Raw genomic sequence first — 12,435 nt, 5'->3', positions numbered from 1 at the left:
TCCATGGATATTGGTTGAATGAATGAATGAATGAATGGTGACCTCTTAAGAACCTTCCTGTTCCCGTTGCTTTTATCCCCAGAGGTAACGTGACAGGCCTTGGATGTGTACTGTTCCTACAAAGGTCAGGGGCGTGAAGACCGTAGAATGTCTTATCACTGGCAGGACAGAACAGTGAGGTCTTACACATGAAAGAGAGTCTGCGAGGGAGCTGGGGACCCTATCTGGGGCGGCGGGGAGGAGGGAGAGGAGGGGTGGGGGTGCGGGTGCGGTGGGGCTGGCTAGGGCCTCAGCATGCATGGGCTCAGGGAAAGGCTGAAGTGAGAAGGGAACAGGCGAGATGGGTCACTGAGCTGTCCCAGGGCCAGCCAGGGGCATTTTTTTTCTTCTCAGGGCCCTTTCTGCTTTGTATACCAGCAGGCCAGTGTGTGCGCTGCTTAACAGCTGAAAAAAGCAAGTTGTTAAGAGGCAAATGTGTCCAAAGAATGCTTGAACTATGTGTCAGCCAGAGCACTTTTGACTGTGAGTACAGAAAGTGATTTTTTTTTTAATTTTTTATTTATGATAGGCACACAGTGAGAGAGAGAGAGGCAGAGACACAGGCAGAGGGAGAAGCAGGCTCCATGCACCGGGAGCCCGACGTGGGACTCCATCCCGGGTCTCCAGGATCGCGCCCTGGGCCAAAGGCAGGCACTAAACCGCTGCGCCACCCAGGGATCCCCAGAAAGTGATTTTAGGAAATGCTGAGGTTGGGTTCCCACAGAAGCAGATCTGAGACAAGGATGTGTGTGCGAAGAATTTATTTACAACATGATCATCGCAGGTGGGATCCCTGGTGGGGGAAGCAGGGAGTGAGACAGGGCAGAGAAGAAGCAATAATGAGGTAGGTTACTGAAGCTCAAGCCCCTCTGTGGAACTCCAGGACTCAGAGTAGAATGGTCCTCAGAATCATCCACCCGAGGCTCAGGGGAATAGGGGTATTTATCCACCAGCTCCTGTCAGTCCTGGTAAGGCTGCTCATAGGGACAGTGGGCCCCCCGCATTCTTAGCCTGTTAATATTATTCTCATGTGGGAACAAAGGCCTCTGACAGAGAGCCCCGGGGTTGGAGATTGGCAGCCGCCAGGTCGTTGAGCATCACCATGACAAGTGCCAAGGGGATTTGGGCAGAGGACCAACATCATCTGCTATGCAACATCATCTGCCATAGTGACGTCAGCCAAAACAGAGCCATATGGACTCCGGGAGAATAACATGTACAAGGATGCTCTGGCTTCAGGTACAGCTAGCTAGACTCAGGGGTTCGTCAGTTCTCAGAGCTGAGTCTCACTGTCTCCCTAGTGGTCACCTTGAACTTCAGGCCCTCATCACACTCTTCCAGAACAGCAGAAAGAAAACAGGGCAATGCCAGTGATTCTAAAACCCGAGGACTGGCTTACTGGTCCACGTGGGGTGTGTGCCCATCCCTGAACCAATCCCTGTGGGCAGAGGGGTGAGGTGTTGTTTGGCCAGCTTAGGGCAACTGGCCTGCCCTGGAGCCAAGGATGGAGTTTGCCCCACATGCTTCACAGGGTTAGGGAGTAGAGAAGGGGGCTTTTGGGTGCTGTTACCAGAGATTGGGAATTTGATTCTGAGTAGATAACACCAAGAGGACAGATGTCGTCCAACACTCTCCCACCACCATGCAGAGATGAGAACCACACCCCAGACGGGTAGGAATTTGTCCAAGGTCACTCATTCTGACAACGGCAACCTGGCTTCTGTCTTTATTTATTTATTTGAAAGAGAGAGAGAGAGAGAGAGAGAAAGTGAGCACAAGCACCAGGGGAGTGGCAGAGGGAGGGGGAGACGCAGGCTCCCTGCTGAGCAGCGAGCCCAGCTCGGGGCTCAATCTTAGGACCCTGAGATCATGACCTGAACCAAAGGCAGACGGCTTAATCACTTAACTGATTGAGCCACCCAGGCGCCCTCTCAGTAGTTATATTTGAAAGATGCACATAAATGCTAGGTCCTGACACCACCCTGCACTGGACTTTGGAATCAATACAGTAAAGTTTGTTTTTTGCTTTTATTTTAAAGATTTCATTTATTTATTCACGAGAGACACACAGACAGAGGCAGACACAGGCAGAGGGAGAAGCAGGCTCCTCGCAGGGAGCCCGATGTGATGAGAGATGAGACTCCATCCCAGACCCGGATCATGCCCTGAGCCAAAGGTAGACACTCAAACACTGAGCCACCCAGGTGCCCTACCTGCACCTAGGAATAAAGTTTAAATCTTTATTCTCGTGCCTTCCTGGGCTGTGCAACTTTAGATAAGTTACTTAACCTCCCTGAATCCCGCCTTCATCATCTGTGAAGCAGGGATAAAGGTATATTCCTCATTCAAGGGCTGGGAAAATCAAATAAAGCACAAGCACAATGTTCAGCTTAAGCGAGTGTTCAATAAATGGTCATTTTATCAATAAGAAATGTGTAGGTAACATATAAGAAAATGACTCAGAGGTCAGATAGACCTGGGCTCAAATACAGACTCTTCACTTCGTAGCTGAACAAATTATTTAAGCTCTCCGTGCCTTAGTCTGTGACTTGGAAGCAATAACAGTTGCATCCCACAGAATGGTTTTGAGGCTTCAAGGAATGGCTGGTACGCTGAAACCAGCCAAACAGAGTTATTAGGTTCCCCTTTCACATGGAGTTTCTGGAGAAGAGGTGAGGTCAAAAGGCCATTGCTGCAAACATAATGTCATGCAAAGAAGTAATAAAAGAACTAGTGCTGGATGATGCCATTACGTGAAGTGAAAAAACAGGCAAAAATAACCATTGGTGTTGGAAATCAGGGTTATAGTTACTGTTGAGGGTGGTGGCAGAGACTGGAAAGGGTCTTCTAAGGAACCAGGTATATTCTGTTCCTTGGTCTAGGGACTGGTTACCTTAGTGCACTGCCTTTGTGAAGGTGTATTGAGCTATCACTTATGTGTGCATTTTTCTGTATGTATATTACATTTCAACAAAAAGTTTCTTCCATAAGGCATCTGTGGTCTATTGGAAGCCGTTGGTGGCTGAGGGGTCAAGGGGCAGAGGTGAAGGCATCCTTCCTTGCCAGCCACTGCAGTTTCTGTTTCGTTCCAAGGTACAGGCATCAGCTTCCCCAAATGCTCCACTCCTGGAACCTCTGGCCAAAAAATCCCCCTTCCCCCTGTGATGTGGCCTGATAACCACATCTGGGGCCAATCTGGTCCCAGCCAGCCTGACTGCCCATGTTATCAGCTCCTGGACTGTAGGACAGACTTATTTAGACAGGGAAATTTCAATAAGTCACTATGAACAGCAGCCTCAAATCACTGATCTCATAAGTGGGATTAATGCTATTCATTTTTTATTTCATGAATTCAAACTCATTTTGGGTGCCCACTATACATATAGCTCTAGGCAAGTTTGTGTTTGGTACAAAGATGCTACATTCTTCATTTATTCATTTAGGCAATAAATATTAACCGAGCACCTTCCAGGCACTGTGCTAGGTACTGGGGGTGCCCAGTGTAGAAACAGAGGTATTCTCCACTCTCTCTGAGCTGACTTGTTAGTGGAGGTTTAGATGGTGATCAGTGCTATGGAGAAAAATGAAGCAGAGATGGGGGTATGGAATGTAAGGCATGTTTGGGGAGGTTGCAATTTTTGTTCAGGGAATGCCTCCCTGAGGAGGGGATATTTAAGCAATGACCTGAAGAAGGAGAAGATATGGGCCATGTAGGAGAAAACATTCCAGCCAGAGAGGAGTGGTGAGCTCAGGTCAGAGAAGTTGCAGGGCATCAGATCCCTCAAGTCCTCGTGGGCCAAGGTGAGGATTTTGGCTTCTTCTCCAAGTGAGATGGCAGCTATTAGAGGGATTTAAGCAGGGAAGGGATGTGGCCTGGTTCTACCTTAATGTTGGCTTTTGATTTGAGAGTAAGTTACTGAGGAAAAAAAAGCAATGAGACTAGTGAGCAGGCTGCTGGAATAAATCCCGATGGAAAATGATAGTGGTTTGGCCAGAAATGGTGTCAGTAGAGACATGTTGATTCTGGATGTATTTTGAAGATGGTATCAAAAAGATGGGTTGGGATGGATGTGAGGGAAGAGAGACAGAGAGGAGTCCAGCATGGTGCTCAGATTTTTGGCCTGCCCAAATAGGATGAGACATTAAGAAGGGACTGGCCAGGTGAGAGAAGGTCAGAATTTGGATTTGGGGTGTGTTTTTTGAGATGGCTGCTAGATATCTAAGTGGAGATGTGGAAGAGGTAGATGAATATCTGATCCTGAAGTTCAGGAGAGAGGTTTGGGCTGAAAACATGCATCCCAGGATGTCATGTTGAGATGCCACTTGAAGCCAGGAGTCTGGCTGGGGGAAGGTGTCTGAGAACTGAGCTGTGGAACACGTTCAACATGATCAAGGTCAGAGAGATGAGGAGAAGCAGCAAAGGAGCTTGAGCAGCAGCAACCATCACTAAAATTATACTGACCCATCATTATAAGAATAAAAAATAACCTTGGAAAATATTGTACCAAGATGGGATGCAGCCTAAGATACTCCTTTACAAGAAAACAAAACAAACAAATGTGTATATTTCTATAAACAAAAATATATAGCATATATTTTTAAATTTTTATTTATTTGTTTATTTGAGAGACAGGGCATGTGCACACAAGTAGGGGGAGGGGCAGAGGGAGAAGCAGACTCCCCACCGAGCACAGAGCCTGCTGAGGGGCTCTGTTTCAGGACCTCGGGATCATGACCTAAGCCAAAGGCAGATGCCTAACCAACTGAGCCACCCAGGTGCCCCGAAAAGTATATATAATATTTTAAAAGCATCACAGACTGATTCAGGCAAAAAATTAACAATGAATGCTTAATCTTAGAGCTCAGAGAAATTTATGAGGAACAAAATATTTTATTGATCTTCTACATTTCCCCCCAACAGCTTATGTATCAATTTTTTTTTTCTCACTTGAAAATTTTATTGGTCAGGGAGAAAGGAAGTCAGGCAGCTCCCCCAGCTTCCTGCCCAGGGTTCCACAAGCTCTCACTGCTTCCTGTTGCCATTGATGGGGTGGTTCACGTGCTCGGGGGACAACAGGAATGCCTTGAGCTTGGGTCTGGCGCTGAGGTGCGCCACATAGGCCGAGAGCAGGGGGAAGGAGTCTAGGCAGCTGGGGGCCAGGACCTGGTGAATCAGCAGCAAGTCCAGCAGGTTGTAGTCCACGAAGGAGATCTGGTTGCCCACGATGAAGGCCTGGCCCCCCTCATTCTGGGACAACAGCATTTCAAAAGGCTTCAGGTAACCTGGTAGTGCCTTCACATACTCCTCCTTTCCTGCCTCATAATTAGTGTAGATGAGGAGGGCATATTTGCAGCGGAGATCCTCCACACCATCATTCACTACATCCAGCAAGGCCGCCTCCTGCTGGTCCTTCCCGTAGAGCCCAAGGGAGCGGCCCAGGTGTCGCAGGACGGCATTGGACTGGTACAGGGTGAGGTCTCCATCCTGGAACTTGGGGAGCTGCCCGTATAGACAGGAGGCCTTGAGTGAGCCGTTCATCCAGGTCTCCATGGTCACCACCTCCTCCTTCCAGCTCTGGCCCTGGTCAGCCAGCAGCATGTGCATGGCCTCACAGCGCCCTCGAACAGGGAAGTAGATGATGGTGTAGGGTGGCCTGGTTGCAGCGCGGGTGGCGGTGGCGGTGGTGGCGGCGGTAGCAGTGGCAGCGGCGGCGGCAGCAGAGCTCTTATGTATCAATTTTAACGAGAGCTATACCTTCACCAGGAGATCAAAAGCCACATCATCAAGGAGAGGTGAAGGACATGTCTCCCCAAATGTGACTCCCTGAGAAAGACACACCACTTAAGTCATATTTCAGTTGGGGATGCATAACCTGAATCAAACTGGAGCAGATTTTGCAAAAATGATCACACCAATCATTTGCAAAAATGATTTTGTATTTTGCAAAAATGATCACACCAGTATTTATCCCTCCCAAGTGCTTTTCTTACGCTGTGACATTGACATGCCTCCTGCAGAAGTGGAGTCCATGTTCCCTGCCCTTGAACCTGGGCCGAACACAATAATTTTCTCAACTAATAGAAGGCAGTGAAAGTGCTAGTGCATGACCTCCAAGACTAGGTCATAAAAGGCAATATAGCTCCTTCCATTCTTTCTCTCTTACTTGGATGCTTGCCTTTTCCAGCCCAGCCACCATATTGTGAGGAAGCTCAGGACACATGGAGATGCCCTATGTGGATGTTCAGACCAAAACCCAGCTAAGCCCCAGCCAGCAGCCAGCATCAACAGCTGGACAGATGAATGAATAAGCCTGATATTATTACAGGCTTCTCCACTATGCCCTTTCTGAATTCTTGTTCCGTAGGAAATTTGGGGTAATTTGTTTCACAGCAATGTGAAGCAGACAAATCCTAAATGAGGAACATTCTATGCAATAATTGGACTGTATTCTTAAAACATGTTAATGTCATAGAAGACAAAGAAAAGCTGAGGAATCATTCCAGACTAAAGAAAACTGAAGAGACATAATAACACAGTGCAAAACATGGTCTTGAGCTGGATCCTGTCCTAGAGGGAAATAATCATGTAAAGGACATTATTGCATCAGTTGACAAAACTGGAATATGGGTGGTAGATTACAGGATTATATCAAGGTTAAATTTCTTGAATTTGGTAACCATGCTTAGTTATATAAAATAATACCTTGTTCTTAGGAAGTATTATGCTGAAATTTTAAGGGGTAAATGGTGCATGATATATGTAATCTATTTGCAAATGGAAAAAAATAAATACATTTTAAAAGATTTTATTTATTTATTTGAGAAAGAGATTGAGAATGAGTGGGGGGAAGAGCAGAGGGAAAGAGACAAGCAGACTCCCTGCTGAGTGCAGAGGCTGTTGAGGGGCTTGACCCCACTGCCCTGAGATCAAGACCTGAGCCCGAATCAAGAGTTGGACACCTGGGACACCTGGGTGGCTCAGTGCTTGAGTGCCTTGTCTTTGGCTCAGGGCATGATCCTGGGGTCCTGAGATCCAGTCCCGCATCAGGCTCCCTGCAGGGAGCCTGCTTCTCCCTCTGCCTATGTCTCTGTGACTCTCTCTGTGTCTTTCATGAATAAATAAAGTCTATTTAAAAAAAAAAGAGTTGGACACCTAACTGACTGACCCACCTTAGGCGCCCCCAGAAAAATAATTTTTTTCAGAAAAATAAATATTAATAATGAATACATATATTCACATGAAGAAAGAGAGGATGATAAAACACACATGGCAAAATATTTTCAAAATTGGTGAATGTGAATAATGGGTATACTGGAATTCTTAGAATTATTCTTGCAATGTTTCTGTAAATTTGAAACTATTTTGCAACCCACAATTGTGGTGTGTCTCGGGGAGAGGAGGTGGTTGGGGAAAGGAACAAGGGAAAGAGAGACTGATTTTTCAACCTTGTGTAGTTTTTATAAGTATGACCTAGCCCCATAAATAAGTGAAGAGTAAAAAAACAACAGAAGTTCATGTATTAGACACCTATTCTAGGCATTGTGTGAAACCACTTACATGGTTGAGATGATTCTCATTTATTCCTTTCAATGATGCCCATTGTGTAGAGGAGGAAACAGGCTCAGGGAAGGGAGGTAATTTGACCAGAACCAGACATTAATCCAGGTCATCTCATTTCAGAGGCCTCAAAATCAGGTGGGCGGGATCTTTGCCTTTAAGGAGAGGAGATTTCTCAAAACCTTCGTTGTTTAAAGGAAATAAAAAAGCATATGGCTTTTAGCCCTATGGGTGTGTATTGTCCGTCGTGAAGATTATTAATTTGGGGTGTAGTTATTTGACCAATTAGTCACTCAGCAGACATTTATTGAAAATCTTTACTGGGTCCAAAGGCAGGTTTACCATGATTTACCAGTACTGGGAGGTATTAGGAGTTCTAGAGTGCTCCAGGGTCAGTGAGGGGCAACAAGGGTACCATCCGGAAGCTTTTCTATGTAAATTGTCTAAAGAGATCTCAGAAGTAAGGGTCCTGACTCTCCAAGCGTCCAGTAATTTGAGATGAGCTATTTTTTCCCCTCTGTCAATAAATACTTTAACTATTTAATATTTACAGCTTTGTATTCTTTTTCTGAAATTGCCTGAACTTCAGAACCCGTAACCACCAAGAGTCAGAGACGGAGCTTATAGTGTGGGGTTGAGCAATTATAATTTAGTGACAGATGCTCTGATGGGAGAAGTAGAGGCACTGTGGATGTTCATGAGCTAGTCACCCGAGAAGACCCAGGGTTGTCTCTTCCTCTTCACGGTTGCTTCCACACTCCTGTTAGGCCAGCAATTCATGTTTTTATTATCTGTTTTCCTGCTGTCCCCAAAGTGGCATGGGTAACGAGATGGCTCAGCAGCACATGTGTGATCATAGTGGTAATTTAATGACTGCTGATGGTGCACTAGGCACCCCTCTAAGCACTTCACCAGATTCATCTCATTTACACCACTGAACAGCCCAGGGAGGGACATAGGACTGTTATTGTGATCAGTATAAAATGGAGGTTTTACATGTATTAAGACATGTGGAAAGGTTTAATACTTGGCCAAGGTCACAGAGCTAGCAAGTGAAGGAAGCAAGAATCAAACCTGGGCAGTTGGTCCATGGTCCCCCAATTGTGGCTTGCACCTGTCCAGAATTCCAACTATCTTTTGGGGACCGACTCACCCCCAGTTCTGACCATGTGGTTTGGGTGGAGCTGACCATATTTTTTGGTTCTAGGTTGAATCATGTCACACCCAGTCCTGGATCATCAGAACAACAACTTGTCCTGACATAGTGAGTAGTGCAAAGGCCATCCAGGCCAGGTCAATGAGGACTCTCCCCCAAGCCTTTGCTGAAACTCCGCAGTACTCCCCAGGGTGGCGGGGGTGTTTAAGAGTCAGGCAGCCTGGAGCAACAAGGCCATCTTTGTCACCTGCTTGAAAGGAAGGTAACACAGGCAAATCTGAGCATGACTCCATTGATAATTCTGGAGCTTCTGGTTCCGCCATGCCTGAAATGTCTGTGAGCCTTTTCATTCTGCTCCCTTCTCCTTCGGTTGGCTCAAGCTAGTTAAGCACAGAGTAGCAGATATTCAGCCTGTGGGCCGCCTGGGTGGCTCAGTGGTTGAGCCTCTGCCTTCAGCTCAGGTTGTGATCCTGGGGTCCTGAGATCCAGTCCCGCATCAGGCTCCCTGCAGGGAGCCTGCTTCTCCCTCTATCTGTGTCTCTGCCTCTCTCTCTGTCTCTCATGAATAAGTAAATAAAATCCTAAAAAAAAAAATTCAGTCTGTCCTCTCTTTTTATTTTTTTTTAATTTTTATTTATTTATGATAGTCACACAGAGAGAGAGAGAGAGGCAGAGACATAGGCAGAGGGAGAAGCAGGCTCCATGCACTGGGAGCCCGACATGGGATTCGATTCCGGGTCTCCAGGATTACACCCGGGGCCAAAGGCAGGCGCTAAATAGCTGTGCCACCCAGGGATCCCTGTCCTCTCTTCTTAAAAAACATTTTCTTTAAAAGCTTTATTGAGATATAATGCACATGCAATATAATTCACTCATTTCAAGTGTACAATTCAAGGGTTTTCTATATATTCAGAGCTGCACAGCCACCACCCTAAGAAGAATATTTTCATCAACCTAAAAAGAAACCTTGTACCCATTATCAGTCACTCCCCATTCCCCTCTAACCCCCACCCCAGCCCAGCCCCTAGCAATCACTAATTTACTTTCTGTCTCTAGATGTGTCCATTCTGGACATTTCATATAAATGGAACCACAGAATATGTGCTTCTTTGGGGCTTGCTTTCACTTTGCACATCTTCAGGGGCCCTCCATGGTGTAGCTTTGTGTCACAATTTCATTCCTTCTCACGGCTGAATAGGATCCCTTTGTATGAATAAACCACATTTTTGTGGGGGTGGGGGGCATCCATCAGCTGTTGAACATTTGGGTTGTTTCTACCTTGGGCTATATATAATAAATAATGCCACTGTAAACCTACATGTGCATGTTTTTGTGTGGACATACATTTTCCATTCTTGGGTTTATACCTGAGAGTGGAATTGCGGTGTGCTATTGTTGGTAATGCTGTGTTTAACCTTTGCAGGAAATGCCAAACTGTTTCCCAAAGAGGCTGTGCCATTTTACATTCCTATACAGCAACAGATTCTTGCTGTGTGACTCACTTTTGCTGAGTGACCCTGGTTAAGTTGTATCAATTCTCTGGGTTTTGGTTTCCTCTTTTCTGAAATGGCATGCCCTATAGTGAGGATGAAAAAGAGATCGTGTGTGTATAGAGCAAGTGTCCTAAATCTGGGCCTCAGTTCTCATCTGTGAAATGGGGATAACCAAAGCACTTCTCATGGATTCTTCTCAGGAGGAAAGGAGACTCAGCTGCTAGGGACAGGACACACTCACCAAAAGGTGGTTGTAGATCTGGTTTTAAAGGGATTCCCTCTTCCCAATTGAACAAAACTTGCCCGAACATCTGTGTGCTATACAACCGGCTTGTGGCTTGTATTAATGCTCCTTTGATTTTCAAGTTGGAATTCCTTTGCCTTATGAAACTCTGGAAGAGTTGTTGTCTAATCTGTGACGATCAGCTGACATTCAGGAACCCACACAGTGGATCAGTGGGATGACATGATCTGCTGATGAATGACACATTCGCTGAGATATAGAAACTGTGCCAAGCTTGAAGCCAGAGAGTGTGAAAACCCCATGACTGAGTCATGATCCTGGGACTGGGATGGGGGTGGAGAGGTGGGGGTGGGGGTGGGGGTGGGGGTGGGGAGGAGCCTGGCTAAAATTGCAATTCCCTGAAGGCATTCCGCCTTTCTCTCTGACCTCATCACTTCCTCTCCCCTTCCCACAATACTTATGGGTCAAACTCAATCACTCACATTTTCTGGAAGCAATGTTCTTCAGACCTTTGTACATGCTGTTCCCTCTGCCAGGTGCTCCCTTTCTGTTCCTTTTCTCCCTGTCACCTGCATAGTCCCCGCCATTCTTGAGTTTTCAGGTTAGAGGTCAACTTCTCCAGGACGCTTTCTTTCTATCCTGGGGATCTTTTATCTTGCCTGTATTGATTTTCTCTGGATCCGAAAACAGCATCTCAATTTCCTGTTGGGGAACCAATACTCCGTCCCCCAGCGCTTACCCCTGGGGTTCAAGGAGTCCCTGGCTCTATGGGTGAGCCTGGCCAATCAGCATATCCCACCCCTCACCCCCCAGGGATTGGTTCCTCAAGGGGCACAACATTCCTGCAACAAAGGACACTTGGGGGCACCTGGATGGTTCAGTGGGTGAGCATCTGCCTTTGGCTCTCAGGTCATGATCCCGGGGTCCTGGGATCAAGCTCCGCATTGGGTTCCCCATGGGGAGCCTGCTTCTCCCTCTGCCTACATCTGCCTCTATTGTTAGTAAATAAATAAAATCTTTAATAATAATTTTTAAAAAGGACCCTTGGAGGTTCCCGCTGGCTGTCTTTGCCAACAAGTGCAGAAAGCCTCTGGAGGAAGGCTGAGCAGAAAGATGGTGAGAGAGAATGAGAAAGAGATAGAAGAGATAGATACATATTTTGACATCATTTGAGCCCCTGGATCCAGTCACATGTGAAGGTAGTTTGGCATCATGATTTCTCATAAACCAATGACTCACTTTCCCCTTCTTTATTTCACTAGTTAGTGGAAATTCTGTCACTTATAAAGCCTAAGTCCACCTGACTAGCAGTCCCGGGCCCCCAGCACTCCCTGGGCCACAGTGGGTGCCCTTCTGGATTTTCTTTCTTTCTTTTCTTTCTTTCTTTCTTTCTTTCTTTCTTTCTTTCTTTCTTTCTTTCTTTCTTTTCTTTCTTTCTTTCTTTCTTCTTTCTTCTTTCTTCTTTCTTTTTAGATTTATTTATTTATTCATGAGAGACACACAGAGAGAGGCAGAGACACAGGCAGAGAGAGAGAGGCAGGCTCCATGCAGGGAGCCCGATGGGGGACTCGATCTTGGGACCCCAGGATCACACCCTGGACTGAAGGCAGGCGCTAAACCTCGGAGCTACCCAGGGATCCCCCTTCTGGATTTTCAAAACAGCCCCTGTTTCTCCATTTTCATTGCACTTACTAGATTATGTTCTAATGATCTCTTTGGTTGTAGTGCCCATGACACTCAAGGAGCAGCTGTCCCTTGTTTGCTGTTGTATCACTAGCACCTAGTCATGCCTGGCACATAACAGCATCTCAGTAAATTTGATTTTAATTCCTTTTTAAAAAATCGCAAACTAGTTCACGATGGCATACATGCAAATATGCACAAAACAATTCAAAACTTTTCTATGGATCTGCATGAATACGCACCGAAGAAGCCTGGAAAGAAA

At 46.2% G+C, this 12,435-nt stretch overlaps 1 protein-coding gene across 1 annotated transcript; it reads right to left on the bottom strand.

The window, feature by feature from the left end:
* Positions 1 to 5,062: 5,062 nt before the first annotated feature.
* Positions 5,063 to 9,076, bottom strand: LOC611366 (glutathione S-transferase P-like). The gene is made up of 2 exons (XM_038572998.1): positions 8,822 to 9,076; positions 5,063 to 5,764 (listed from the first exon to the last, which is right to left on the bottom strand). The coding sequence occupies exons 1-2, from the start codon at positions 9,074 to 9,076 to the stop codon at positions 5,063 to 5,065; spliced, it is 957 nt and encodes a 318-aa protein (XP_038428926.1).
* Between the last annotated feature and the right edge of the window lie 3,359 nt (positions 9,077 to 12,435).

This window comes from Canis lupus, chromosome 24 (genome assembly GCF_011100685.1).
Source record: "Canis lupus familiaris isolate Mischka breed German Shepherd chromosome 24, alternate assembly UU_Cfam_GSD_1.0, whole genome shotgun sequence".
Lineage (NCBI taxonomy): Eukaryota > Metazoa > Chordata > Mammalia > Carnivora > Canidae > Canis > Canis lupus.
Note: the sequence above shows the minus strand (reverse complement) of the source record. Positions and strands in the feature narration are given on the sequence as shown.